We start from the raw sequence: 27,931 nt of genomic DNA on the forward strand, positions 1-27,931 counted from the left end.
GGCTGATTTTGAGGCTTCTCGTAAGCTGCGCGGCTGATGGTGGCTGAGGCTGAGGCTGCGGCTGCGGCTTCCGAACCCTGATATCATGGAATTACTCATTTAAATTTTGTAAAAGAAAGTGTGATTATGGACTATGTTTTCATTTTCATATTATGTTAAAACTGTGATATATATTAATTTATTTATGTCTATTAATAAAATAAATTTTTTAAAAAAATTCTTGATCTATACATTCTATACCTAAATCAATCAAGCCCAACTTGTAAGATTTAACATATCCAACTTCGAAATTATTAGATATAGAAAAAAAGTATAACACCATCCATAAGTAGCAAAGCCAAAAAATTCAAGGAATGTACTAACATCTTCACTGAAGATGTCACCAGTTTACCTCCAGTAGCAGCTGAGATGATCACAAATACCCAGTAGCATTATGGACTGACTGACAGATAGACAAAAGGGAATTCTAGAATATCTTTGATACAAATAAAATCAAATACTTAAAATAACCTGACACTTAACCTCCAAATGACTTGAAAAGGTAAAAAAACAGTAACTAAAATAAATACCTAGTTTTTATGAAAACCGATGCCTGTTTGAAATGAAACAAGAATGACAACATCCATAAAATCCAAGGTCTTAATCGGTAGGATTAACATTATACCTTATTGTTAAAGTAATCAGTATTAAAATATCAGATAAATAGGATAAATTAATAAAACCAAATTTGTTGTCAAAAAAGGTTAAACGTATGGACATTCCAGTGACGAATATAGAGTTGCTACGCTTTCAAAATCATACCTTACTATTATAGGAGTCTTAATTTGAAATTGATAGGGTAATTCTAACATGTCAAAATTAACGAAATAAGGTAACCATTAAAGACGTAGGTATAGCTCAAAGTTATAGAAAAGCTTTGCTTTTAAAAAGATTGCTGTCCTTTCGTGTAACATATAGAAATTATATTCTAAAACTTTATATCTAAACAAGTTTACTATCAATAAAAAGCAACCTTGCACTCTAAAATGACCTCAAAGTTATTATATAAAAAGGATGATAAAATCTATAAGGCGAAGCTCTGAAATGGAGAACATTATCACTTGTAAAGTGTCAGAACTGAATAAGCATAATATTCATGTAGAAGTCTAACAAAATTGTAAGTAATTGTTATGATTCGCATATTATAACTATATATCTTGTTGTTATAGGAATCAGTATTCCAAAAACCAGATTATTATCCCTTAAAAAGGGGGGGGGGGTAATGCAACCATCTCGTAATCAATGCGTAAATGGTACGTAGAATCCGAATTTCTCGATGAAATTTGGAATTAATAATCCTTTGTAGAACTTTTTTCCCTAAATCGAATAAAAAGTTGTAAAGTAACGGCTGGCGGCTCAGCCTATAAGTCGGTTTTTGGCTAATTTCAGGGCAAATCCATCAGTAATTACGTAGGATTAACTTTGTGAATGATTGAAATGATACTCTTGGCATTTAATAGCTTCTACCAGTCGTTTTCAGTCGGTTCTAGCTGTAACAGCTGGTACTAGAAATTTTTTATTAGTTTATTTGTATTATTATCAATAATTTTCCCCTAAAAACGGCTGAGCAGCCATTATTTTTCCAACTTTTTATTTGATTTAGGGAAAATAGACCTACCAAGGATTAATCATGCCAAGTTTCAAAACGAAATTCGGAACTTTGCATTGATAACAAGATGGTTGCATTAACTCCCCCCCCCCTTCCCTTTGTTGCCAGAAAAGTAAAAAATCAGCATGTTTTCAATGGATCTACGGACTTTCTGGTAATGATTAGAGTTGATGTGCTTTCTAAGTCGTACCTTACAGTTTTAAGAATCATCATGCAAAGTTTGAAATCGATAGGATGATTCTAACCTGTTTAAATTATTCCAGACAGATAGGCGGACCGACCCTAATTATAAAAAGCTTGACTTTTCACAACTAACCAAAACACGTTTGTAACTGTCCCTGACGTCTATCTTTAATAGAAGCAGAGAAAAAAATTCTAACTAAATTTTAGTCTCCATTTTCAGTTTTCCTCTAAACATACCTAGCTGAATGAGAGATGTTTCTTATCATAGTAGGTATAGAGTAGCATTGCTACTAAAAAGCTAAACCTTGTAATACTAAATATTTTAAAAACAAGAATGACAACATTCATAAAAGCTTTAAAACAGTAGGACTAATGAACTGTGTCAGAACTGAATAAGTCAGAACAAAATTGTTGAAAAACAGCTTAACTACTGGATAATGTTTAAGGACATACTGAAAATTTTAAGACATGATTATAGAGATGCTTAGCTTATAACATTTTACTTTTTGTCCTAGAAATCAGTATTCCAAAAATCAGATCAATCGGATTATTATATCACATAAAAATTTGTTGATAAAAAGTTAAAATCAACATGTTTAAAATGGACACAATGACATACTGGTAATGATTAGAGTTGCTACGCTTTTAAATCTACAGGTATCACCATGCAAAGTTTGGAATTAATCAAAGTTATGACAATTCTAACATGCCTTAATTAGCGAAAAAAGATACAAGGACCGACCCTAATTATAGAAAAGCTTTAATTTTAAATACAAGTCAATTTGTTGCGAATGTTTTATATTTTAAATTCAACTAAAACAATAGGTAAAAGACATTCACATTTTAAAAAATACAAACAGTATCTAGAAATTTTTGTTTAATTGTTAATCAGGTTTTCTTGCATTCTCGACGAAAGGTAGGAAGGTAACTTCTTTGACACCTGAAAAATAAAAAAATAAACAATAAAGAACATTATATCTGTTTGTTTGAAAAGGTCTCGCTAACTGATTAATAACTAATCAGGATTTCCTTTATCTTGAAGCTTATAAGAAGTCTGTGGAAGGTTCATAAGTTGATTTATGTTAAAAATGAAAAAACTGTGGACTTTTTTTGCTTTTTAAGCATGACCTACATACAGACGGACAAAAAATCAATATAAATATTTGAAATCTAGACTAAAAATTTTAGCTGTCTATCTTAAATAGCAGTTTAGTAAATAACATTTTTCCTTTAATAAGGTTTTTGTCATTTCAAGAATGACCAACAGACAGACGGACAAAATAATGTATAGATGCACATATATAATATGAATCTTCACTAAAAAATTTCAGCTATCTATCTTCAATAGCAGCCAAGAAACACACAACGCATGTTTTAGATGGACATACTGACTTTCTGTTAACGATTATAGAGTTGCTACGTTCAGTAAATTGTACCTAACTGTCATAAGAATCATCATGCAAAGTTTGAAATCGAAAGGATAATTCTAATATCATATGTTTTATCATTGTTTTATAATTATATTGGCGGCTATGCCCCTAGAGGCCTCCAGTGGTACTTTAAATGTTTGCTTTATATTAAAAACTAGCGGCTACGCCCCTAGAGGCCTCTAGTGGCACTTTGCATGTTTTTTTTAACCTTATACTAAAGTAACAGGATGTCTGTGTGTCTGTGTATCTGTGTGTTTGTACCGAAGGATCTCGCTAACCGCTGAACCGATTGGGTTCTCCTTAACAGGGTAGATTGTCACATGTCCCAGGAAGGTTTTTAACTATTTTGGGGGAGGGTACCACCACCCTCCCAAGAGAAATCACAATAGATCGAAAAAAATTGAAATATTTCCGCCACATAGTGTCGCTAGCATAGTCTCGCTAGCTTAGTCGCGCTGCGTAGACTCATGAATTTAACAATTGATAACATAGACAAGTTATTTCTCAAATTAGATATTTAAAATAAAAAAAAACATTTAAAGGCCACTAGAGGCCTCTAGAGGCGTAGCCGCTAGTTTAAAATATTTAAATACAGAAATAATTGGTTTATGTTTCGTTGGAGTCTCTTTTTCGGGAGGGGTAATTTTTTTCTAGGGGCGATTTCTCCTGATAGGGTGGTGGTACCCTCCCCCAAAATAGGTATTAACCTTCCTGGGACTTATGAGAAGCTACCCTGTTAAGGAGAACCCGATCAGTTTAGCGGTTAGCGAGATCCTTTGGTACAAACACACAGACACACAGATATAGACACACAGACATCCTGTTACTTTAGTATAAGGATATGTCTATGTTGCGTTTGACGTTTATGTTGGCATTGAACTCTCTTTCTAAAATCAAGAATGTAAAAAAATTCGATTTTTTGTGATTTTTCTTGGGAGGGTGTGGTACCCTCCCCCAAAATAGTTAAAAACCTTCCCAGGACATATAAGAATATTCCCTGTTAAGGAGAACCCGATCGGTTCAGCTGTTAGCGAGATCCTTCGGTACAGACACACAGACAAACATCCTGTTGCTTTAGTATAAGGATATATTATTGAATGGATTGCCGTGTAACAAACACACAGACAAACATTTTGGGTACCGATATTTTTGGGCCATTTAAATGACGAGGGAGCATCAAAACATTTAATTATCTAGAAGTAAGAATCAAAATACATTTTGTTCCCAAAATCTTGTTAGCGGTTTATATGCAACTAGCGGCTACGCCCCCTAGAGGCCTCTAGGGGCACTTGAGGAGGGGGAGTCGAAGTTGATAACCCAATTTCTCGTATTCATTCGAATCCGGTGGATAGGAACCGGTTCTCATCCATACGAAAAAACTATGTCTAGCATCGTATTATATCCAGTTTTCTACGAAAATAGAAATGTAAGTTTTTTTAGCCCGTGCCTTCGGCATCTCGGGGCTAAAAAACTGGTTTAAATCTTATAATTGTACATTCTATATCCGCGGAAAGCCGTTTATAATACGATGAAAGAAATAACTATTCTTATCTTAGATTTTAAAAGAAAAATTTTAAAAAACATTTTGGGGGGTTGAATCTTTTTTTTTGGGGGGGGGGGAAGGGGTGCCCCTCCCCCCCATTATTTTAAATTTTATTTAAAAAGACGTAAATTTTTTTTTGGGGGGGGGGTGTCCCATCCCCCACGAAAATAGTTATAAACCTTCCCAGAACTTATGAGAATCTACCCTGTTAAGGAGAACCCGATCAGTTCAGCGGTTAGCGAAATCCTTCGGTACAGACACACAGACAGACAAACTAACATCCTGTTACTTTAGTATAAGAATATGAGGGCAACCCGCAACTGCCTTTACTTTTGTTTTATTTTTCGAAATCTATAATATTAATAGGATGGAGTACATGTGTGCGTCCGAAACTATTTTGGGCTAGGGTTACACAACTCTCTATTATTCCTCACCCCCCTTTTTTTTTACTTTTAATTTAGTAGTACAACTAAAAATGAAAATGTCAAGAGGTTGGACTACCCCTTCCCCCCCGAAAAAAAATAACTGCTGATAGTTTTGATTCACAGAAGATATTTTTTGTGATGCTTATGTAAATTCCAGGCTGCATGTCTGTGTCTGTGCATTGTAGAAGGAAGGTGGGCGTTTTACTACAACCATCCTAAGAGAATTCGCCAAGGCCAAGGCATTCCCCCTACTCTAACTATTAATGTCGCGCACCTGATATAGTAGCAGTAGGAACCATTTTTAACGTCTTTAGTTACGAAGCGGTGTCGGGCCGAGATTCGAACCTATCACCTTCCCTGTGACGAGCGGATGCGCTACGTGTTGAGCCAAGGTCGTAGGTTCTTATTTCTCTAGTGAAATATAACACTGGTATATAAGGAATAATATGATCAGTTTTTGTAAATGCTAAAACATTGGGGGGGGGGGGGGGATAAATTCTGACACTTTTGCGTAAACAGTGAATATAGACTATAGACTTTGTCTTTTGGGTCAGAGGATAGATTATTTCACAAGTTTCCTTTTAGTTTTTTTTTTAAAGAAAAAAAATTGTTTTTGGCCTCCAGGTTCAGGTACTGCAGGTCTCCTGGTTGATTCTAGACAGTTTTAAAAAATTTCAAGATAGAAAAAAACTTAATTAACAGAAGTTGCTACTTTATGGATGGTATAAACTAATTTGAAGAAAATTTTGAAATCAGGCTTCAGGTTCAGATTCTACACGCCTCCATGTGGATCCTGGACAGGTAAAATTTGAAAATTTTTACTTTTAAAGTTATAACAAAACTTATTTAACAAAAGTGACTTTTTTATGGATGGTATGAACTAAACTGAAGAAAATTTTTAAAACCAGATCCAGGTTCAGGTACTGCAGGCCTTCATGTGGATCCTGGACAGGTGAAATTTGAAAATTTTTACTTTTAAAGTTATAACAAAACTTATCTAACAAAAGTGGCTTCTTTATGGATGGTATGAACTGAATTGAAGAAAATAAGTTTTGTTCTAACCAGACATTTTATTTTTACCTGTCCAGAATCAACCTGGAGGCCTGCAGTATTAAACCTTGAGCCAGATTTCAAAACTTTCTTCAAATTAGTGTACACCATCCATAAAATATCAACTTTTGTTTTGTTCTAACTTTAGTAATAAAAAATTTCAGTTTTCAGATGTCCAGGATCCACCTGGAGGCCTGCAGTACCTGAACCTGGAGCGTGATTTCAAATTTTTTTTACTTAGTTCATATCAGCCATAATGAAGCCATACAAGTTTTTTTTCTAAATTTAAAAGTAAAAAATTAAAATTTTCTTAGAAGGGGGGGTCAGATGTGCCACTTTTTAAAAACCAATAGCAAAATTCGCATGATCTGGGCACATAAAAGAGTTACAACTCTAAAATTAGGCACAGCAGAGGCTTTTGTGGAGAAAAATATGCAACTGTGAACAAACGGCATCGAAACTGCCACTCCTGCCAAAAACCGCCGTTTCCCACCAAATTCTTTAATTGCTTTTTAGTAGCGAAGCTACTCTATAATTCACTATGTCCGTCCGTCAGTCAGTCCGTCCGTCCGTCCGTCCGTCCGTAACGCTATGGGGGAAATGGGATTTACTCAGCTCCTATAAAAGATAGGATTCTGAAATTTTTTGACAATATTCCCATCATTAAGGAGCACAATTAACTATAAAACATCAATGGCGGTCGGACGGCTTTTTAGCAGGTTTTAGGCTATTTTTTTAATTTTGCACATTTTCCCCCATATCTTTGGTGTTTATGGTCCGATTTTTAAAATTTTTTCAGTTAAAGATATCAAAATTAAATTTTCCGTCGTTGGGAGAAAACAATAATGACGGTCAGACTGCCTTTTTGCAGGTTTTTGGCTATTTTTATATTTTTTACATTTTCTCCCATATCTTTGGTGTTTATGATCCGATTTTCAAAATTTTTTCAGTTTTACATATCAAAATCAAATTTCACATTGTTTGAAGAAAACAACTATGACAGTCAGACTGCCTTTTTGCAGGTTTTTGGCTATTTTATATTTTTTACATTTTCCCCCATATCTTTGGTGTTTTTAGTCCGATTTTCAAAATTTTTTCAGTTAAAAATATCAAAATTAAATTTTCCGTCGTTTGGAGAAAACAATAATGACGGTCAGACTGCCTTTTTGCAGGTTTCTGGCTATTTTTATATTTTTTACATTTTCCCACATATCTTTGGTGTTTTTAGTCCGATTTTCAAAATTTTTTCAGTTAAAGATATCAAAATTAAATTTCGCGTCGTTTGAAGAAACAACCATGACGGTCAGTCCCATCCACAAAATTTTGTGCTTCGCTACGTATGGATGTTGTCATCCTTGTTTTTGACAATTTTCAATCATCTGAGTTAAACTTTTCTTCCAAAAAATTTCCCTTATATTTTTACTTGACACTTTTAATTTGAAATGTTTGAAATATTACAAGTGTTACAAGCAGCATTGTGGAGCCATTTGATTTTGATGTGGCTCCGGTTCCGGCTCCACGGAGCCGTCCGTGATGATGGCGGCTCCGGCTCCAACCTAAAATCAAGAAAAACTTACAATATTTTAAAAGTTCAATTTTTGATAAAAATGGACTTGAAAAACTTAATAGGGGCATTTGCACAATCATGACAAAACAGAGTTACCAAATCATAATTTATAAAAAAAATCTCTTTATTTATCTAGTCCAGAGCCGTTTTTAACGAAAATTATGGCTCCAGCTCCGGCAATATAGGGCGACTCCCGGGCTCCGGAACACTGGTTACAAGTGTTGAAAAAAAAAGTTTATCTCTGATGATTGAGAACTGTCTAATTTGGCAAATAAAGGTAAACAAAGTTTGGTGGGAAACAGCGGCTTTTAGCAGGAATGGTGGTTATGTCGCCATTTCTTCACAGTTCCATATTGTTCTCCACAAAAGCAACTGCTGTGCCGAATTTTAGAGCTGTAACTCTTTTAAGGGCTGAGATCATGGGCATTTTACTTTTGGTTTCAATAGGTGGCACATCCCCCCGCCTTGATTCATACCATCCATAAAGTAGCAACTTTTATTACATAAGTTTTGTTTTAACTTGATATTTTTTTATCTTTCCAGAATCCACCTGGAGGCCTGCAATACCTGAACCTGGAGGCCAAATCCAAATCTTTTCACAAATAGGAAAACTTCCTACAAAAAGGAAATTTTTGTAAAATAACCTATCCTCTCACTCCAAAGACAAAACTTATAATCACTGTTTACGCAAAGTGTTAAACCTTACCCCCCCCCCCCCCCTTATTTGATAAAGATAAAGGGTAGTTTCAAGAATTGCATTTAAACAAAAAAAATTATTGATTTGAATAATTTTTCTTTGTCATCTAGAGGCCTCTAAGTGCATTTGAAAAAATTATAGATAGGTTTCCGCTAATATTAAAAAGAAAAATTAAAAGATTAAAACCAGTTATTCAGTTTTGTTGAGTTAATAAAACAGATATGTTAATCTTATGATTTTATTTTAATACTAGTGGAAAATTGTCTATAATACGTTGGTATACATAATTTTTCATCGTATTATAGATAGGTTTCCGATGATACCTATTAAAAAGAAAAATTGTAAGATTAAAACCAGTTAGGTAGTCAGTTTTGTTAATAGTTACTGGTAAGCAGGGTTTCGGAGCCGGAGCTGGGAGCAGCAACATTTTGGTGGAGCCGGAGCAGTATTTTTCGTTAAAAACGGCTCCGGCTCCAGATCAGCTAAAAATGATTTTTTAAAGTAATATTATAATTTGGCAACTGTCTATTTCTATATAATAAACGGAAAAACTATTATTACTTAACAAATAGACACACATTCTTCTACTTTTTATATAGCTTTAACCAAATAAAAGCAAAATATTTTATACCTATTATTTATTTCATTTATCAAATTCAATAATGAACAAAAATGATATATTAATTTTACGGTAGGAGCCGGAGCCGTATTTCCAAATACGGCTCCGCGGAGCCAGAGCTGGAGCCGCATAAAAATTATACGGCTCCGACACCCTGCTGGTAGGTTAATCTTATGATTTTTATTTTGATATTCGTGGAAAATTATCTATAATACGTTGGTATACATAATTTTTGAGTATTGTTCATAATCTAGCGGAGAATATTTGGTTTTGAAGCCATACTTTTTTTCCTAAAAAATATTTAAGCTTGGGAGAAGTCGTTTATTTTAAAGGGCGATTTCTGCTGTAAGGGTGGAAGTGTCCTTTCTCAAAATAGTTATGTACCTTCCATGTAACTTTGATACAAAAGCTCCACTGAAAGAAGAACAATATTGGTTCACCGTTTAGCGAGATCCTTTGCTAAACACACAGACAAAAAGTATAATAGCTAGTTTTTTTTAGCTTCTCATTTTGCTAACCACAGAACTGATCGAGCTACACAATTTTCCGAGCCAAACTGATAGTTAGATAATGTCACTTAAAACAGTACATAAACTAAATAATTTTCAATTTTCTTAACAGCTGATAAAAAATGTTACTCTAATATTCTCTCTATTAAAAAAAGTACCTGTAGGAGTCACAAAGCTGCTAGGAGGCAAATTTCAGGGGAAAAATCATCATTCTTGATCTTGTAGTTACAATTCTAAATATTTAGACAATGTACTTGATGGTATAATGACGCATTTCATTACTCACCTCCCCCCCCCCCCCACCCCTAGAGTATTTTTAAGTAAATATTTCTTAAATTTATCTATCGCGTGAGTGAGGGATGGTGAGGGGGGGGGGAACGCCCTCACCAAAGTAGATTCTTAAATAGGGGAGGGTATGGACTCGGAGGGTATCCCCCCCCCCCACCAAAAAAATCTATGTATTAAGAACTCGTAGAATATTTTAGTGATATTAATTAAGAGCAATTAAAGAAATTATATTAATACCTTAATTAAAGCTTAACTAGGGAAGAAGCTAAAATAGTCAACATCCGAGTGATGTGATTTCTGAACTGCATTTTGTCTGAAAATTAAATACTTTGTAAAGAATTTCTGACAGAAAAACACTAAATGAAAATCAACCAAACTCCCCCACAAATATCAATTACGTACTTGTGGTGGGATGGGGAAGTCGACCCCTCCTCCCATCCCACCCTCTTAGTAAATTTTGGTTTAAATTAAAAAACAATTTGAGAGGGAGTATTTTTTTCTATGGACAATTTATCTTGGGAGGTTGGAGATACCATCCTCCAAAATAGTTATAAACCTTCCCTTGACACATAATAATATTCACTATTAAGGAAAATCATGATGAGGGCTTCACAATATTCTTCACACTACAGAAAAAAAAACTTACTACATTTTATAATAGGATGTAATTAATGCATTAACTATTAATTCTTTTTCAGCCGAGAGACATGACCACTTATTCCATTATCGGCGCCGGTAAAATTAAAATAATATGAAAATCAAGTTCAATTGAAATTCATCTAGATAAAAATCAGTTGGACATACAAGAAATTGTACTCTACATGATATATTTTAATGCCCAAATAACAGTAATTCAGGGTCACCTTAATAAATATACTCCTTCCCATCCTGTGTGCCCATTATAACCTCGGGAATGGCAAAAACGTAAAAAAAACACAGGACAATTAATATGATAACTATGAACGACGTACGTTGAACGTTCTACTACATTACTAATTTTGCTTAAATAGAAAAACTTTCTTTCAGAAACAATTACAAACGTGTTGTTTATTTTATATAATTTTCCAGTCAGCTGTTATATTGTCTGCTTCAAATTAATGGAGGGGAAGTAATGAAAAAAGGGAAGAGTGGAAATACTAGACTAACCTATTCCGAACCTAGAAAAGAGTTAATATATGTGTCACAATAGAATTGTGGTGTCAATTTTGTTATGTAATTTTAATGGCTGATTTGAATTTCCAAAAAGAACATGACTTATTTCATCAATTTCTCTGTGCCTGGTTCATATTTTAATGAATAATTTACATCTACAGATAGCTTAACGGTTAGGAAAAGTCAAGAACTATGTGAAAAAGTTTAATTTTAGCTATAATGAGAGAAAAAAGCAATTTCATGCACATTTTATAGAATACGGAAAATTTCTTCCTTTCCCCGTACCTTATAAAAATCGGCGGAAAAAGCCGTTTTTTAAGCAAACAAAAGCGCGTTTTGCTCTATCTGTGAGATATTATGAATGAGATAATGTTAAGATTTGATATTAAGATGAGAAAAATTCTCGTTCACAGTCCCTTTAATAATAGAATTATTACATGAAACTTTAAAACTAACATATTGGTTAAAATTGTTATATTTGTCACATGGTAAAACTTCAAGTCCTTTTCTTGAATAAACAAGCAGCCCTCCTCCAATACCATTTGTTGTGTCATGCCTGTCCTTTCTCAGTTCTGACACTAGTTCATAGTTGGAAATTTTTAAAACATTATCACTTATATTAGAATTACACCATGATTCTGTTACTAAAATTAAATCTGGTTTAATAATACTAGCCGTGGCTTCTAAGTCTGTAACTTTACTTAATATGCTTTGAGCATTAAGATAAATAAAGTTTAATCCTTTTGTATTGTCTCCTCCTCCTCCACCTCGATCTGGTTGTGGCCTGCCACCATCCTGTCCTCTGTCTCCTCCTCCTCTTCTACCTCCGATGGGCGTGTCCTTTTTTGGTATCTTGTTTCTGGATCTGGAGTCCTTACCCTTTTCATGCTCCTCACATTGGCTCCTCCTCGTCCTCGGCCTCTCACTGTTGATCCTCGGGTCCACTGGCCTCGACTCTGGCCCTGGCCCCGACCTCTGTAACTCTGGTTTCTCTCCTGAATCCTGCTCAAAACTAGCCGTTTTTCGCCTTTTAGGCCCACCAACCTCCATTCTGAGTTTAAATCACTATCTAATTCAGCATTTCTTTTGTGCATTTCTTTGGTTAATTCAGCCTCTTCCTCCCTCTGCTGCTTTGTCAGGTCAGGTACGATATGAATGCCGTCAAATTCGCCGTCTTTAAGGTATCTACTCTTGCTTACAAGATCACTTCTAGTTTGAGCATTTTTGAGACCAATCAAAATTGGCCGCGGATCTTGATTTTCATCTTTTTTCTCTCCAAGTCTTTTTAAGAATTTAACATCAGTATCTTTTAAGTTAACATTCATAGCATTGGCAACATCTTGGATCCATTCATGGTCAAACATCTTCCTATCCTTTCCCACAACATCTTCGCCAGCTTCTGGGACGCCATAAATGATAACATTTAACTTTCTTTCCTCTCTTTCTCTTATTTCGCTAAAAATGTCATTTTTTACAGATTTTGAGGAACTTGCAATCCTGCGACGATTTTCTTCACAATCAGTTTTCACACTAACAACGTCCTTTTTAAGATCACTATGATCATTTTTCAGTGTTTGCATTGTATTCTTCATTTCTTGAAACTCTTTGTTCAATGCCTTTACTTTGTTGTTCAGCACCAAGCCAACCTTCTTACAGTGTGCACAAGTCCAAGAGATACAATTTCCACTGTTTGTCTCATCCAGCAAGTATTTTAGTAGGTCCTTGCTTATACCAGAACAATCCGGGTGTGTATATTCTTCACACACCTGACACATGACACATGTGTCCTTTCTTTTAAAAGCTTCTTTACAGCCAAGGCAAAAATACTTCTGTTTTTCTGCCATCTTCCAACACAGCTAGTTTTGTCTGATTCACTCCAACAACAGAAAATCTCCCAACATAAACTTAAAATATACTCAACTCTCTCCCCTACCCTACCGAGACTTGATAGGTACGGGGCACCCTCGCGAGTGTGTGAGAGGGAATATATAAATAAATCACAATGAATAATTACAAAATATTACAGAGCTTGGGTGTCCAATTTTAAGTGCTTTTTTTATCTCATAATTTTTTTTTTCTTTCTTTAATTTAATGATCTTTTTTTTGTTTTCTTTTCTTTTTTTTTGTTTTTTTTTTGTTTTTTTTTTTGTTTTTTTTTTTTGGTTTTCTTTTTTTGTTTACTTTTTTGTTATCTTTTTTTTTTTTTAGATCATTTTTTTTCTATTCTTTTATAAGCTAAGTTTTTTTTTCTATATATAAATATTTAAACTGGACAATCTTTTTATTGCTACAAATGCAATACTCTGTAATATTAGGTTTTAGGTTGTTAGTCAGGAATACATATATCCTGTGTTAAGGTTATAGATGTTAGTCTTGTTAGTAATTATTCAGTTTTAAACTTAATTATAATTTCAGAAATATCCAATTCACAAATATTATCTTAATTATAATTATCCTGGGTATTCTAGAACAGAGGGTTATATACTCACAGTAATAGTTATTTATTTCATCAGTTTTTTAGCCCCGAGGTGCACCTCGGGGCTAAAAAACTGGTTTTAATCTTATGATTGTACATTTTTATATTTGTAGAAAGCTGGATATAATAGGATGCTAGACATAGTTTTTTCGTATGGATGAGAACCGGTTCCTATCCACCGGATTCGAATGAATACGAGAAAAAATATATTATTGTATTTAAATATTTTTAAAGTCTAAATAATGTATATTACCCCGTCCTGTCTCAAAAAATGTTGTTTTAACTTTTGATCCCACCCAAATTGTGGTACAATTGGGTAAGGAAATTATCTACCTATACTAACCGCTAAACTGATATGGTTCTCCTTAAGAGTGTAGCTTATTAAAGGTCCTGGGAAAGTTTTATAGCTATTTTCGGGGAAGGTAACACCACCCTCCCAAGAGAAATCGTCCCTAGAAATAAATGACCCACCCCCTAAAAAAAAAATTGCTAGTATATCCTATACTTTAAAGTAGTAAGGTTTTTTTGTAACTACTGAACTGATTGGGTTCTCTATTTCAGCTTCATATTGTTCGTGTGATCGTTTTAGACTATTTTATTTTTATATTTAAGTCTTAAGATGGTTTTAAGCTATTTTACAGCCCCTTTATGTCCCTATAAAAATACAGATGCTAATTGCGTAGCTGTTCGTATGTTTATAACGTACACACATAAAAACCTTAGGTAATACTTTGTATCGTTACATTACAAAAAACTATTTTCTTTTTCAGTACAGACACAATAAACCTAATGTCGGCGGGTGGACTCATCCTCCATTTACTCAGTGTTGACTATGGTATTCCTGGACCTATAGTTTCCAGGTATTATTTACTCACTGTTGACTATGGTATTCCTGGAACTATAGTTTCCAGGTATTATTTACTCACTGTTGACTATGGTATTCCTGGACCTATAGTTTCCAGGTATTATTTACTCACTGTTGACTATGGTATTCCTGGATCTATAGTTTCCAGGTATTATTTACTCACTGTTGACTATGGTATTCCTGGACCTATAGTTTCCAGGTATTATTTACTCACTGTTGATTATGGTATTCCTGGACCTATAGTTTCCAGGTATTATTTACTAACTGTTGACTATGGTATTCCTGGACCTATAGTTTCCAGGTATTATTTACTCACTGTTGACTATGGTATTCCTGGACCTATAGTTTCCAGGTATTATTTACTCACTGTTGACTATGGTATTCCTGAACCTATAGTTTCCAGGTATTATTTACTCACTTTTGACTATGGTATTCCTGAACCTATAGTTTCCAGGTATTATTTACTCACTGTTGACTATGGTATTCCTGGACCTATAGTTTCCAGGTATTATTTACTCACTGTTGACTATGGTATTCCTGAACCTATAGTTTCCAGGTATTATTTACTCACTTTTGACTATAGTATTCCTGGACCTATAGTTTCCAGGTATTATTTACTCTCTGTTGACTATGGTATTCTTGGATCAATAGTTTCCAGGTATTATTTACTCACTGTTGACTATAGTATTTCTGGACCTATAGTTTCCAGGTATTATTTACTCTCTGTTGACTATGGTATTCTTGGTTCAATAGTTTCCAGGTATTATTTACTCTCTGTTGACTATGGTATTCTTGGATCAATAGTTCCAGGTATTATTTACTCTCTGTTGACTATGGTATTCCTGGACCTATAGTTTCCAGGTATTATTTACTCACTGTTGACTATAGTATTTCTGGTTCTATAGTTTCCAGATATTAGGCATTCATTGATTCAGTAGATGGAGTTATTTACAGTTAACATATTTGAATGAATATTATAAAAATATTTGTTAATTTACTTTGACGAACTGACCCTAGTTAAAGAGTAGCTTGGGCTTCTAAAAATCTTTGCCTCAAGGGGGGCGGGGGGGCATTTTTACACTTATAGGAAATGAAAATTCAGTATCAAATTTTGCCCTGGACGTTTGAGCTTGTTATTTATAGTTATCAACCAACTGATACTGAATTTTTATTTATTTTTATTTAGTGTACAAACTTGCCCCACCCCCCCTTATGCATATACTCATTTTTTAAAAATGTTGTTTAGGTCCATATCTTTAAATTCTGGAATATTTTCGACTGTATGCCTGGCAAGTAGGCTCCAGAGTCATGTGGCTGCCTTTGCCCTTTTATACCTGGCGGTTTTCTGCTTTGTCCTGGTAATACTTTCTTAAGATAAAAGTAACAGGATCTTTGTTTTCTCTTTGTTTGTACCGAAGGATCTCGCTAAATGCTGAAACGATACGGCTTTCATTTTATAGTGTAGCCTTTCATAGTACCACGACACTTCTCCCTTGAGAAATGGCTAAAAAAATGTTTTACGAAACTAGTGCCGCCTAATGGTAAACAGCTGATCTTAACATAGATTTGAAAGAAAACATTTTACGTTCCACTGAAGTGCTTAGCCGTTAGTGATTCAAATAGCAGATTACAATTATGTGCTTTTACACTATGTGCCTGTTGTGAACTGTTACTCACGCCCCCCCCCCCCCTTATTTTCTGAATATTTTGAAAAAAAGTTGGTTTAGTTTTTTTCTTATATGCCTAATTTCTGCGACGAGGCATTAACCATGCAGGACTTATACCTGCTTGCCCTAACCTAATCTGACCTTGAATTATTAAGAAATACATGAAAACTCCCCCTTTATTTCAATTTATTAAGAAAGTAAGGGGGTTTATCAGTAATGAATAAGGTATTTTTTGTTAAAGAGCCAGATATTTTAAACCAAAAAATTTATTCTCAATAATGCAATGTTATTAGTTATAAGACGATCTTTATTTTTAAAGTTGTCGTCATCCTTAGTTGTTTTCTTTTTTAAGGTTCCAATGTGGAGCGATGTGTACAATCCTAATCCAATTAAGAGCTTATTCACTGCTTTAGGTAAATTTTTATTTCCATACGTAAGACGTAAAGATTATTAAGTCTAATTTATCCTATTATATAAAGTAGTAAGCGTTTTTTGTCTGTCTCGAAGGATCTCGCTATCCACTGAACCGATATTGTTCTCCTTTACAGTGAAGCTTCTCATAGTCCTGGGAAGGTTTTAACTATTTTTGGGGAGGGTGTCTTTACCCCCTCTCCCTTAAAAATATTTTTTAACTCTTTCGAAACTCAAATTTAAAATGGAATTGAGGTCGACTTTTCCCCCTCGTAACTTAAGTGCCCCTAGAGGCGTAGCCGCTAGGTCTATAATAAAGTAACAGGATGTTTTGCTGTATTGTTTGAATGTCCATTAGGACGTTGTAAACGGCTATAATGGTTGTTCCACATTTTTTTTCAAAGTTACATTTTTTCAATCAGGATTTTTACTATTTGGAGTGGGTCCCCGTAACCCCCCCCCCCTTTCCTGTTGGACGAAGGAAGCCCCTAGGCGCAGTATGGGTAAAGCAACTAGTTAAGTGGAATAGTATGCTATCATATTCATATATCAATTTCTCATATTTAATTCTTGTTGTTAAAGAATTAAGAACAACAAAATATTAGTTCTATTATTTGACTGTTGAATGTAAGAGATAACAAAATACAAACAGTAGTAATATTTATGTATTTCATGTATTTATGATTCACAATTTTTGGTATTATAACACATTTTTATATTTTATGTTTTGAATATTTTTTGTTGTTGATTATATACCTAAATATTTTAGTGTCAGTGAGTTTATTGGCGAGACTGATGCCGAGCCATGCTATTCTGGTCTCATTGCTCCTAGCTTTCATTCAGGTGAGCTCAATTCAAACTAGTTGCCCATTGTCTCTAGGGTAAGGTGAATGAGGTTGAAAGGTGTCAGGAAAATAGCTTAAAACCAACTCAAGACATGTATAACGTTTTCATGAAAAGTACAACCCATTCAGGCCAGTAATTTCCGAGATATTCAGACTAACAACCTAACTACTACGGATGATTTGTTTGATTAGCCATAGTTTCTTAGGGTTTGGATCTAAGACTCCTGGAGTTTGTTGAGACACTTTTGTATTGCCAGCTTAAGCTCCACGTTCAAGTATGACTTGACACGCTGTCTCATGAGAGCTCCTCGTTATTACCTCACCCTCGCCGGTTTTGAGTATGGCAGGTGTCCCAGATTAAGTCACGGTAATGAATGACACTCTCCTCAGCGGAGCCTGGGATTAAGGGAAGTGATGGTATTATACACTAGAGCTAAGGTTCATAGATACTTTTAGCTCTCACTCTTTCATTAAACGGCAAATTTTTCGATCCTGATAGTTTATAGATTTTTAAGGATAGGACATTTCCCATTTATGACAAACAAAATACTGTAGATTGATATTTTAAGTTTAAAAGTTTAAACACAAATAGTTTAAAACCAACAAGTAAAAAATGATAAAATTACCCAATGTATTTGAACCACCGAATAAGATAATGGTGTAAAACTTTGGGTATCTGTATAACTTACAGTCCAATGTCCCATCCTCCCCTGGAGAAGATTCATTTATACTAATCGTAGTAACTTGGATCATATTATTTCAGTAAAATTATGTATTTTCCAGTGTGGCTTCAAAACCGATTAATTTCCGCTGGATTAGAATCGGTTCTCAGCTATACTGAAAAAGAATGTTTAGTATCGTGTAACAGACAATTTTCCATGAATATTAAGATAAAAATCATAAAGATTTATACCTACCTACCAGCTTTGTTTGCCCGGGCCTATCAACGCTTGTTTTAATCTTAAACTTTTTTATTTTAATATTCGCGGAAAGCTCTCTATAATACGATGCGATAAATAACTATTTTTTAGTTTATATGTCCAGCGTGGTTTTACCAAATCCAGTCCTACAAACAAACTATCCATGGACCCTGGGATGAAGCGGTTTTACATTGAAAATAAATCATCAAAATCAAATTCAAATAAATTAGAGGAATAGAAAGACATATTTTGTTGTAAAATGTTTTAAAAAGTGATACAAAATAAGCCCTTTTCGTGGACTTATTTTTATTACTATTAACAAAAAAAACTAAATTTTTATTCTCTCAATGAGCTTTTACTTGATTCTGAGCATAAATCTTAGTTTTTATAAAACTTGTAATAGGTAAACATCAAATTTTTACACCATTTTCCAATTTTTTTATACAATTACTAGCGGCTGTGCCCCTTGCATCTATGGACTCTTTATTTAAAAGGGGTACATACATGGGGCAGAAAAATAGCCTAAAACCATCCGAGGGGTTAAATCTAAAATTAAAATCTAAAACCTTCACTGTAAAGGAGAACCATATCGGTTAAGTGTATCGCTAGGAGTATTAGGATTATGACATTCCCATTTAGAACTGTTTATATTTCTTGTACAATCTATGCAAATCCTTTTTAATTCACTGATTTTCTACAATTATCCTTTTATTTTTCAGACCTAATAATATTAAAATGACCAAAAGGGAGAAAGATGACGTAGCAATGATGATTAAAATTGCTAAGGTTCAAGAAAATGGAGTTCATAAAAATAATAAAGTAAGAACATAAGAAAAGGTTCTATTCTTATGTAATTTTATACGAGTTTGACCAATAAGTTCACGGAACATTGTTCACCAACTGATTTATTTTTTTAAATATTTCTAGAATAGCCAAGTTACTCTATAATTTAAAATGTCCGTATGCCTGTCTGTCTTTCTATCTGTCTTAATTATCTCAGCTCCTGTTAATTATAGACTGTTGAAATTCGTGGTGAAGATTCCTTATATCAATTAGCATCCAGTATATAATTTATGTCGTCCGTTTGTCTGTTAGGATAAATATATTTTTATTTGTTAAGGTTTTGTGTTAATCAATTTATCATCATGTTCTCTCTTTCTTTCTTTTTATTCTTCGCTGTTTTATGGCTTTCTTTAAAACTTTATGATGTATGAAAATTTTTTAGGAAAAATTACCGTTTAGTGGGAGTAATGATAAAGAACAAGATAGTTTACTCTTAGAACCATACTCCCATATTTTATCTGTACCAGGTTAGAATTTTAAAAAAGGGGGGAGGCGGTTGTGACACCTTGTGAAACCAAAAACTAAAAGTCAAAGGAACTCAACTAAAAAAAGAGTAACAGCACTGAAATTTGGTATGGCAGTTGCTTTAAAGAGGTACATTGTGGAACTGTGAAGATACGGCGGCGGAACCGCCGCTATCGCCGAATTTTTTTGACGGGAAACGGCAGTAGCGGCGGTTTCGCCAACTTTTGTACCTTTTTAAAGCGACTGTCATTCCAAATTTCAGTGCTGTAACTCGTTTTTAAGTTGAAATCCTGTAGTTTTGGTTTTAAAAAGTGTCACAACCGCCCCCTCCTTTAATAGTGCATTATATTTGTGATGGGAAAAATTGGCGTCAATGTATTGGTCAGTTTGTTCATCCAGTAAGAGGGGATGGGGTGGGGGGTAAAGAGAGTGAATAGGGGCTATAGTTAGTTTAGCCAGTAATATGAGAAGGTGATTTTGAAATTTATTTTTAATTCTGGCATACTGACAAAAATTATCTCTAAATATTTTTAAAAACCTTAATTTTTTTCATCTTTTTGTGTCAAGTTTGAAATAAATGCCAACAATCATATTTGAACTTTGTAAAGCTAATTAACATTATTTAGGTAAAGATATCAGAGGCAAACTTATGGCTGGTTTTAATCAATGGTTGCAGGTTGGTTGACAATAAAAAATTTTTTTTAATAAAAAAGATTTTTTGGAGAAGGAGTCAACTATTTACAGTTCTTTGTCTGTTCGGGGATGGGGAGTGGGGACTAACCTTTCCCCCTAAAAATTGTCAAAATTCTGCCCAATATTTACATATTTTTTTAATATTAATAGTTTATTAGGTTTAATTTTTACACGGAGCATTAGAAATATTAGCATTAGAATTATTAGATGTTTTCATTGGAGTATTTTTTTTAAGGTCGCAGATTTTTTTCTTCTCAATGTTGTTGAAAACATTTAAAAACATGAAAAAACCTAATTGTAATGGGAATCGCAAAAAACTTGTGTAAACATTAAAATAAAAAAAATGTGAAAACCTAATCATCATAGGAGTCGCTAAAACTTTCTAGTTTTGTAAAGTTATTAGTGGAAACATTATCTACCTCAGTGTTGTTTTCAGATACCAGAAGAAAAGTTGGAGAGTATAAAAGAAATAGTTCAAATGTTACACAATGCCAGTCTCCTTATTGATGATATAGGCAGGTGTTATTCATTTTATTTTTGTTGTTTATTGATCTAAAAGATTTAAATGGCAAAAGTCCCAGAGAGAGAGGGGACAAAGGCTGTTTATTACACTAGTCCCCCAAGTTTTATAAAATCTTTTCTTATTCATTGGCTTAACAGCTTTTGAGACTTTATTGAACTTTAATTGGTTGATTAATTGGGTTGAGTGTTTAAACGTTTCAACCACTAATTTTAATATACACAAATGTTATTTTTGTGTATCATCATTAGGGACTCACTTCAATTTATCGCCCATTGTCTTATCCCTTTAGATCCATGAAAAAGCCCTCAATTTAGAAGTAAAGCCTTTTTCCCTTGATGCTAAGGGCGCAGCAAAAATTGCATAAGAATTACTGGAATAATTGTCTGACATCTCAGAAAGGGAGGAGTAGGTTGCGCTAAAATTCCGTAAAGGTTGTGAGTTTTAAGTTAAAAACAGTAGTAGAACGATAAAAATTTATGTTAACTTAAAAAAAAAATTGTCTAGTTCTTTTCAATAAGAAATACACATATTTAGTGAATATTATAGTTCTACTACTATTTTTAAGCCTTAAAACTCACACCTTTACGGATTTTTAGCACAACCTACCTACTCCTCCTCCCTTTTTAAAAAAAAATAAGTTTTCATAAAAATAAATAATAAATACTACCTAGAGGACAGTAGCTTACTAAGAAGAGGTATTCCCGTGGCTCACCATATATATGGACAGGTACATGTTATTAGGGATGGAGGGGACATTGGACTAATAATTATACTAGTCCCCCAAAGTTTTATAATAATGTTTTCTTACTCGATGACTTAACAACCTCTAGGGACTTTAATTAAATTTTGATTGGTTGTTTTATTAAGTTGATAGTTTCAACCACGTATTATAATCTATTTGTGTATCACCATTAGGGATGTGCATTAAGCTATTTCTTCGTTAATGTACCTTTTTTATTATTATTATGTACTCCTTATTGTACTAAAACTGTGCTTATTTGTACATTAAGGCAAGTACAATAAATTGTGCCAACTACGTGATGTTTATTGGTTTGGAGCGTTGCCTCTCCCTCGGCCATCCAGATGCGTCCAGGGTCTTTACTGAACAGTTGTTGGAGCTGCATAGAGGCCAAGGTACGATATTTGTGATTAGAAATTTAATTAAAATGATTTTTTAGAAACAAGATTAGTAAAATCTTTGATTTTAGTCCTTAAAATCTTGGAGTAGCATATACTTAATGCTATAGTTAGGTTAAACTTAGAAATTTTACAATTATTATCTTTACTCTTAAAAGGGAGGGAGCGGAAGTGACACTTTTTGAAACCAAAACTAAAAGTCAAAGGAACTCAACAAAAAAAGAGTTACAGCTCTGAGTTTTGGCATGGCAGTTGCTTTATAGGGGTACAATATGGAACGACAGCAACTGCCATACCAAATCTCAGAGCTGTAACTCTTTGAAAGGAAATTTGTTGGAAAACTGATAAAATACATGATAATGTTAGGACATACATTTTTAGGGACTTGATTATAGAGATGCCTAACTTATCACATTGTACTTTGTAGTCCTAGCAAACAGTATTAAAAAAAATAAGATCAATCGGATATTTTGTTGTTAAAAATCAGCATGTTTAGTATGAACGTACGGACATGCTGATAGCGATCATAGAGTTGCTTTGCTTTCTAAATCGTACCTAACTACTACAGGAATCACCATGCAAATTTGAAATCAATAGGACAATTTTAACCTGTTAAACTAACTAAAAATTTATTTTAAGGCATGGAAATTTACTGGCGAGATAATTTTACCTGTCCGTCTGAAGACGAATATAAACAAATGATAGTTAGAAAAACTGGTGGACTTTTTAATCTAGCTGTAAGGTATATTTTTCCTGGCTTCGAAACCGATATATATCCTCTGGATTTTAACTGGTTCTTAGCCATACTGAAAAATCTTATGTATCATTGTATTACATACAATTTTCCACAAATGTTAGAATAAAAAACTGTATTAGTATTATACTTTTTTATTTTGATATCTACGAAAAACTATCTATAATCCGACAATAAATAACTAGGTAATCCTTTAATAAATCAATCGATAAACAGTTTTTAAGTTTGGATCCGTTTCTGATAAAAGTATTTCGACTATTTGAGTAAAATCATATTTGCTTTGGGTTGCTATCTGTAGTAAAAATATGAGCCATAAGCTGTCTAATTTAAGAATCTAAAAAAAATTACTGGCTGCCATTTTCTCTCTTTCATTGAATACCCAAAAGTAGAACTACCGAAGAAATAATCTATCTTTAAAATCAGCAGAGAAAATAACATTTCCCTTACAGCTTTAAGAACTGACAGATTTATACATATTGAGTCATAGAGTATCTTCGCTGATTAGACTTAATAATATTATCATTATTAATTTATCAGATTGATGCAACTATTCTCAAATTCTGACCAAACCTTTGATAAACTTGTTCAGCTGCTTGGACTTTACTTTCAAATCAGGTAATATCTAGGTAAAATTATTTGTGTTTGTTAGACTCAATACAAGTGTTTGATAAGTGAAAATAAATGGGAGGGGGTAAGGGGAGGCAGTAACGCTTTAGAATATACCTACTAAACTAGATTATGTTTATCTCGTTAATGGTGTATTAATGTAGGCCTTTGTGCTTAATCTTTTTTGGAACAGATCTACCTACAGTATAGATGTATGGTATATACAAATAACCATCTCAACCTTTGCCAATGCCCTTTCGTCTGCAAGCAAATTGTTGTGTGCCACTTGGCTCTTCTAATAGTCCCGACTCCATTGGTTGATTTTCAAAGACCCAATTGAGAGTCGGTACAAGGTTATTGGGATAGAGAAATACAGTATTTTACACTAATGTTTTAGGGATGATTACATAAACCTGACAAGTCAAGACTACGCCTGTAATAAAAGCTTCGCTGAGGATTTAACTGAAGGAAAATTTAGCTTTCCCATTCTTCATACTGTAAGGTACTACCAAATTATTTTTAGTATCGCAGCTACTCTGTAGTTAGGGTGTGTACGTTCGTCGAAAGTTAGTTAGTAAAAAAGATTTTATTGTTAAGGCATTGAAACAAAAATCATAGGTACAGCCTGATGTTGTGATTCGTCAAATTAATTTGAATTGCTGAAGATTTGGTTATTTGAATGTACGCCACTTGGCGTAAAACTTGTTTTGAGCTGTAACTAAAAGGAAGTGGGTAAGACGGGAGAAAAGAAGGAAGTGAATTGTGGGGGAAATTTTCACTTAGAGTTATCTGTTAGAATCCTGATCCATTGTCAATGTCCAAAGATACATAGATTCACCTCAAATGCGAACACGCTTTTTCCATTTATTTGGGTATAAATATTATCATTTTTATTTTATCATTCGTAGAAAAATGTTTATATTCTTTAACATTGCTGTATAACAGTTTACTGATATTTGAATGTTCAGCACTGGATGCAATGATGATAGGGTGATGAAAATACTCAGACAAAGAACTCAGGATTTAGAGGTAAAACAGATTTTTATTCGGGTTCAATTTTTTCAGGGATAAAGAGATGAGAAAATAGACCAAAAAATTAATTTTTCTGGCTGATTTGGACTTTGGGTACTATGCAACCTATGCAACTTTTTTTATTTTGGCAAATTTCAAAGACTTTGGGGACCAGAATATGCTCCAAAAAATATTCTTAAAGCAGGCAAATTAAAGTCTCATTATCCCATTCCTATATCCCTGGAGTTTCAAACCAGAATTTTTATTTGATACAAAAAATGAAATCTTAACAAAACCAAAAAAAACACGAAGAATTTTAAGTCAAATGTAGCCAGTCAGCAAATTAAATTGAAAATAGGTCAAATGATTCGAGGAATCACTAATATTGCTGATCTTGGGTATTAGGTTTAGGCAAGAAAAAATTAAAAATTTCCAATAAACATATCTGGTAAATTATCTCTTAATAATATAAATTACCTAAACAATAACAAAAATTTTCAGTTTCTCCTTATGCTGAATAAGGAATCTTTTAATAGTTATTTATCGCATTGTATTATAAGATGTACAATCATAAGATTAAAACCATTTTTTTGAAATCCCGTGCCTTCGGCATCTAGGTTTTTATCTTATGATTTTACATTTTCATATTCGCAGAAAACTGGGTATAATACGATGCTATACCTACATAAGAAATGTATTAGTATAGCTGAGAACCGGTTCTAATCCACCGAATTTCAATCGGTTTCGAAGCGAAACTGTAAAAAAAAATATTTTAGGTTAAAAAGTTCTGTATTAAACTAATAGAAGAGGCTGGATCTTTTGAATACACAAAGGTAAAATTTTTTCAATAGTGAAATATCTTGTGGGTTTAGAGAAATCTGAGCTCAATAGATTATATAACCAGAAAGAATTGAAATGAAGAATTGATTTTGTATAGTGTGGTATAATATCAACTTTATCGTGTGGGAAAATGTTCATTGAATATTCAATCCTGTCTGATAAATGATAAGTTGAATTTAGATACAATAAAATATCATGGATCTGAAGGGATAAGACAACGAGCGATAAATTGGTGTACAATTACATTCCCAATGATGATACAAAAAAATAACACTTCTGTTTAAATTACTACAATTAGTGGTTGAAACGTTTGGTCACTCAAATGAACCAACTAATCAAAATTCATTAAAAGTCCCCAAAGTTGTTAAGTTTAGGAATAAGAAAACGTTATTATAAAAGTTTTGGTACTAGTGTAATAAACCGCCTAATGTCTCCTTCCTCCCTGGCTATTATGATTGAAATTTTAAACTAAAACATTTGATTTTTATTAACAGTGTATTTTTAGCGTAGCTACTCTATAATTCGAACTGTCTGTATGTCCGCATGGAACGTTTTGGAGGAAGAGATTTTCTCAGCTTCTAGATAGACTGCCAAAATTTCTTGTCAAAATTATATTATTATAGAGTATATGATTTTAAGCATCTGTTTTTACCTAACTTTGCAAAAATTGTAGGTATATCTATCACCTATAACGTGAATATAAAAGTTATTCAGTTTACCTTTTTTTGTAATTAGAGTGTGATGAGAGATTTGGACCAATCGATTCTGAAAGAAATTGAGAAAATTGGTGATAACAAGATCTTAAGGTAGGATTTTTAGTAATATATTATTGTGTAATATGCATCACTGTAATTATTAATTAACAAGTATGACAGCATCCATAAATAGCGAAGCTCTAAAATCTGAAGGAAGGGCAAACTAACAATAACTCTTGTAGAGTGTCAGTACTTAATAAGTAGAGCTTTAATTTCTAAGTCTTAACGAAATTGTACATAAAGTTGCAAAATTGCATATATACATGATACAGTAAAAGGACATATTTTCGTTTTTTGGATTTGATTATAGACAATACATGCTTCGCTTATAGTATTGTACCTTGTTGTCTTAAGAATCGTTATTCTAAAAATCATATGAATAGGATAATTATATCATAAAATTATATTCCCTGAATTTTATGCTCGCTTTTTATAGATGTTGTCATCCTTGTTTTATTTTGCCTAGATGTGTTATGGACCAGCTGAGAACATGGGAGTAAAAATACTTAAACTTGAAGCTGTATGTCATACCTACTACAAGAAAAAAGCACAAATATGCATGATTAACCTAATGATTTAGTTTTTTTTTTTTAAGTTTTGTCTTTGAAAAAAATGCAAATGTATTATTATTTTCATCTGCCAAAGAATAATTGATTTTTAATTTGTCTTAAATTTAAGTTATTTATATATTTTGAATTTTAATTAGTTGATTTAACGTTTTAACCACTAATTGTAATCTACAATCTAATATTGCCATATTTTCATGATTTATGTTTTGTGATAGCTAAGTATTTATATCAATGATTTAAGTATTGTGATTTGTATTTTTAGTTAACTTTATGATAAGATAATTTTTACATCCTCAAATTTTTAAATAGTTTACCTTTCTATGATTTTTAATGGATTCATTAATAAGTAAGTTAAAAATAAACTTATTTATTCTATGCTTATTAAGAATTTATTAGTTTGAGTTGTAATGCATTTATCATTTAAGAAACAGTTCCATGAAAAAGTTCAATTGAATTCACAGGGCCGGGTACCTAAAAAAAAAACTTTGCCATTTTTTTACTTAAAATAAAACTGTAAATCTTGTAAGTGGTTAGGTATGAATTAATAAAAATGTTGTAGAAATCTGTGTGTACTAAGAAAAAAACAACTATGAAGATCAGCAGTGTGATTGATTATTTCTTCTTCTTGAAAATATCCTTTAATTTGCTTGATGTACTAAATGATAATTAACTATAAATGTGATCTGATTTTCCCCCAGTGTAATTTATTGTGCACTAGAGACTTTAAAAGAACAAATTTTTAAAAAATATCCTGTGGATTTTGTTGCTGGCTGTTCATAATAAAGACAATCCTAGTTTCAATTGCAATTTTATAAACTGCTTTCCGCGGATATAAAATGTACAATTATAAGATTAAAACCAGTTTTTAGCCCCAAAATACTGAAGGCACGGGCTAAAAAACTGGTTTTTATCTTATGATTGTACATTTTGATATTCGGAGAAAACTGGATGTAATACGATTCTATACTTAATTTTTCAGTATTGCTGAGAACTGGTTCTAATCCACCGGATATTAATTGATTTCGAAAGTTCTTTACATGATTTGATCTACTGGAAAAGTTTATATAGTTTATTTGTGTAAATCTAATTTTGAACACAGGGTGCAGCAAATTTCCTTTTTAAAAACTTTTTTAGAATGTATTTGTTCATATTTTTTTTCTTCAGTTATTCCAAATTCACTTCCACTAAAGAATTTTTTCAACCCTCTAGTGTACATGTGTCTTTGTGTATTTTATATGTTTACAATTTCAGATGAATATGTTATAATAACATAGCAAAGCAACCTCTTCCAACCATGCTTGGGGCCTTAGGTAGGTCTACCAAATATTATTCAATAGATTCAATAAAAGTTATTTATCGCATTGTATTATAGACAGCTTTACGCGGATTTAAAAATGAAAAAAATATAAGATTAAAACTAGTTTTGATGGCCCCAAATGC

General features: G+C 33.0%; 3 protein-coding genes and 1 long non-coding RNA gene across 9 annotated transcripts in view; 3 read left to right on the plus strand and 1 right to left on the minus strand.

The window, feature by feature from the left end:
* Positions 1 to 19,015, plus strand: part of PIG-C (phosphatidylinositol glycan anchor biosynthesis class C) — a 48,864-nt gene extending 29,849 nt beyond the window's left edge. The window contains exons 9-13 of the mRNA XM_080161963.1: positions 14,358 to 14,447; positions 15,699 to 15,810; positions 16,472 to 16,532; positions 17,300 to 17,373; positions 18,407 to 19,015. Coding sequence (XP_080018089.1) covers positions 14,358 to 14,447; positions 15,699 to 15,810; positions 16,472 to 16,532; positions 17,300 to 17,373; positions 18,407 to 18,490 — 421 coding nt within the window. The 3' untranslated portion in view covers positions 18,491 to 19,015. The remainder of the gene's footprint in view (positions 1 to 14,357; positions 14,448 to 15,698; positions 15,811 to 16,471; positions 16,533 to 17,299; positions 17,374 to 18,406) is intronic.
* LOC145319640 (uncharacterized) lies at positions 2,613 to 10,316 on the minus strand. The gene is made up of 3 exons (XR_013879976.1): positions 10,197 to 10,316; positions 9,830 to 9,904; positions 2,613 to 2,771 (listed from the first exon to the last, which is right to left on the minus strand). It is a non-coding gene; the product is annotated as an uncharacterized LOC145319640 (long non-coding RNA).
* Positions 19,016 to 19,017: 2 nt separating the features above from the next.
* Positions 19,018 to 27,743, plus strand: qm (geranylgeranyl pyrophosphate synthase quemao). 2 transcript variants are annotated; one of them, XR_013879986.1, is made up of 14 exons: positions 19,018 to 19,114; positions 19,521 to 19,605; positions 20,230 to 20,279; positions 20,733 to 20,811; positions 21,491 to 21,546; positions 21,830 to 21,953; positions 22,596 to 22,698; positions 23,248 to 23,325; positions 23,714 to 23,818; positions 24,285 to 24,345; positions 25,104 to 25,160; positions 25,903 to 25,973; positions 26,389 to 27,285; positions 27,471 to 27,743. XR_013879986.1 is itself a non-coding variant. In XM_080161957.1 (13 exons), exons 1-13 carry the CDS (start codon positions 19,031 to 19,033, stop codon positions 26,420 to 26,422), a joined length of 987 nt encoding a protein of 328 aa, XP_080018083.1. In that variant the 5' UTR covers positions 19,018 to 19,030; the 3' UTR covers positions 26,423 to 27,743. The 2 variants fall into 2 exon arrangements, 1 of the variants encoding a protein (XP_080018083.1); XM_080161957.1 differs by having other exon boundaries at positions 26,389 to 27,743.
* The window catches only part of LOC145319661 (FHF complex subunit HOOK interacting protein 2A-like), a 31,294-nt gene continuing 31,096 nt past the window's right edge, over positions 27,734 to 27,931 (plus strand). For all 5 annotated transcript variants that reach the window (XM_080161939.1, XM_080161941.1, XM_080161937.1 and 2 more), the window contains exon 1: positions 27,734 to 27,801. In XM_080161939.1, coding sequence (XP_080018065.1) covers positions 27,786 to 27,801 — 16 coding nt within the window. In that variant the 5' untranslated portion in view covers positions 27,734 to 27,785. The remainder of the gene's footprint in view (positions 27,802 to 27,931) is intronic.

Source organism: Acartia tonsa, chromosome 5 (genome assembly GCF_053477335.1).
Source record: "Acartia tonsa isolate MP-2025a chromosome 5, ASM5347733v1, whole genome shotgun sequence".
Taxonomy (NCBI): Eukaryota; Metazoa; Arthropoda; class Copepoda; order Calanoida; family Acartiidae; genus Acartia; species Acartia tonsa.

Coding starts and splice junctions, on each gene's coding strand:
- qm (XM_080161957.1), top strand. CDS start 19,031: ATGACCAAAAGGGAGAAAGATGACGTAGCAATGATGATTAAAATTGCT. Junction 19,115..19,520: donor GAGTTCATAAAAATAATAAA/GTAAGAACATAA, acceptor AAAATTTTTTAG/GAAAAATTACCGTTTAGTGG. Junction 25,974..26,388: donor GGTGATAACAAGATCTTAAG/GTAGGATTTTTA, acceptor TATTTTGCCTAG/ATGTGTTATGGACCAGCTGA.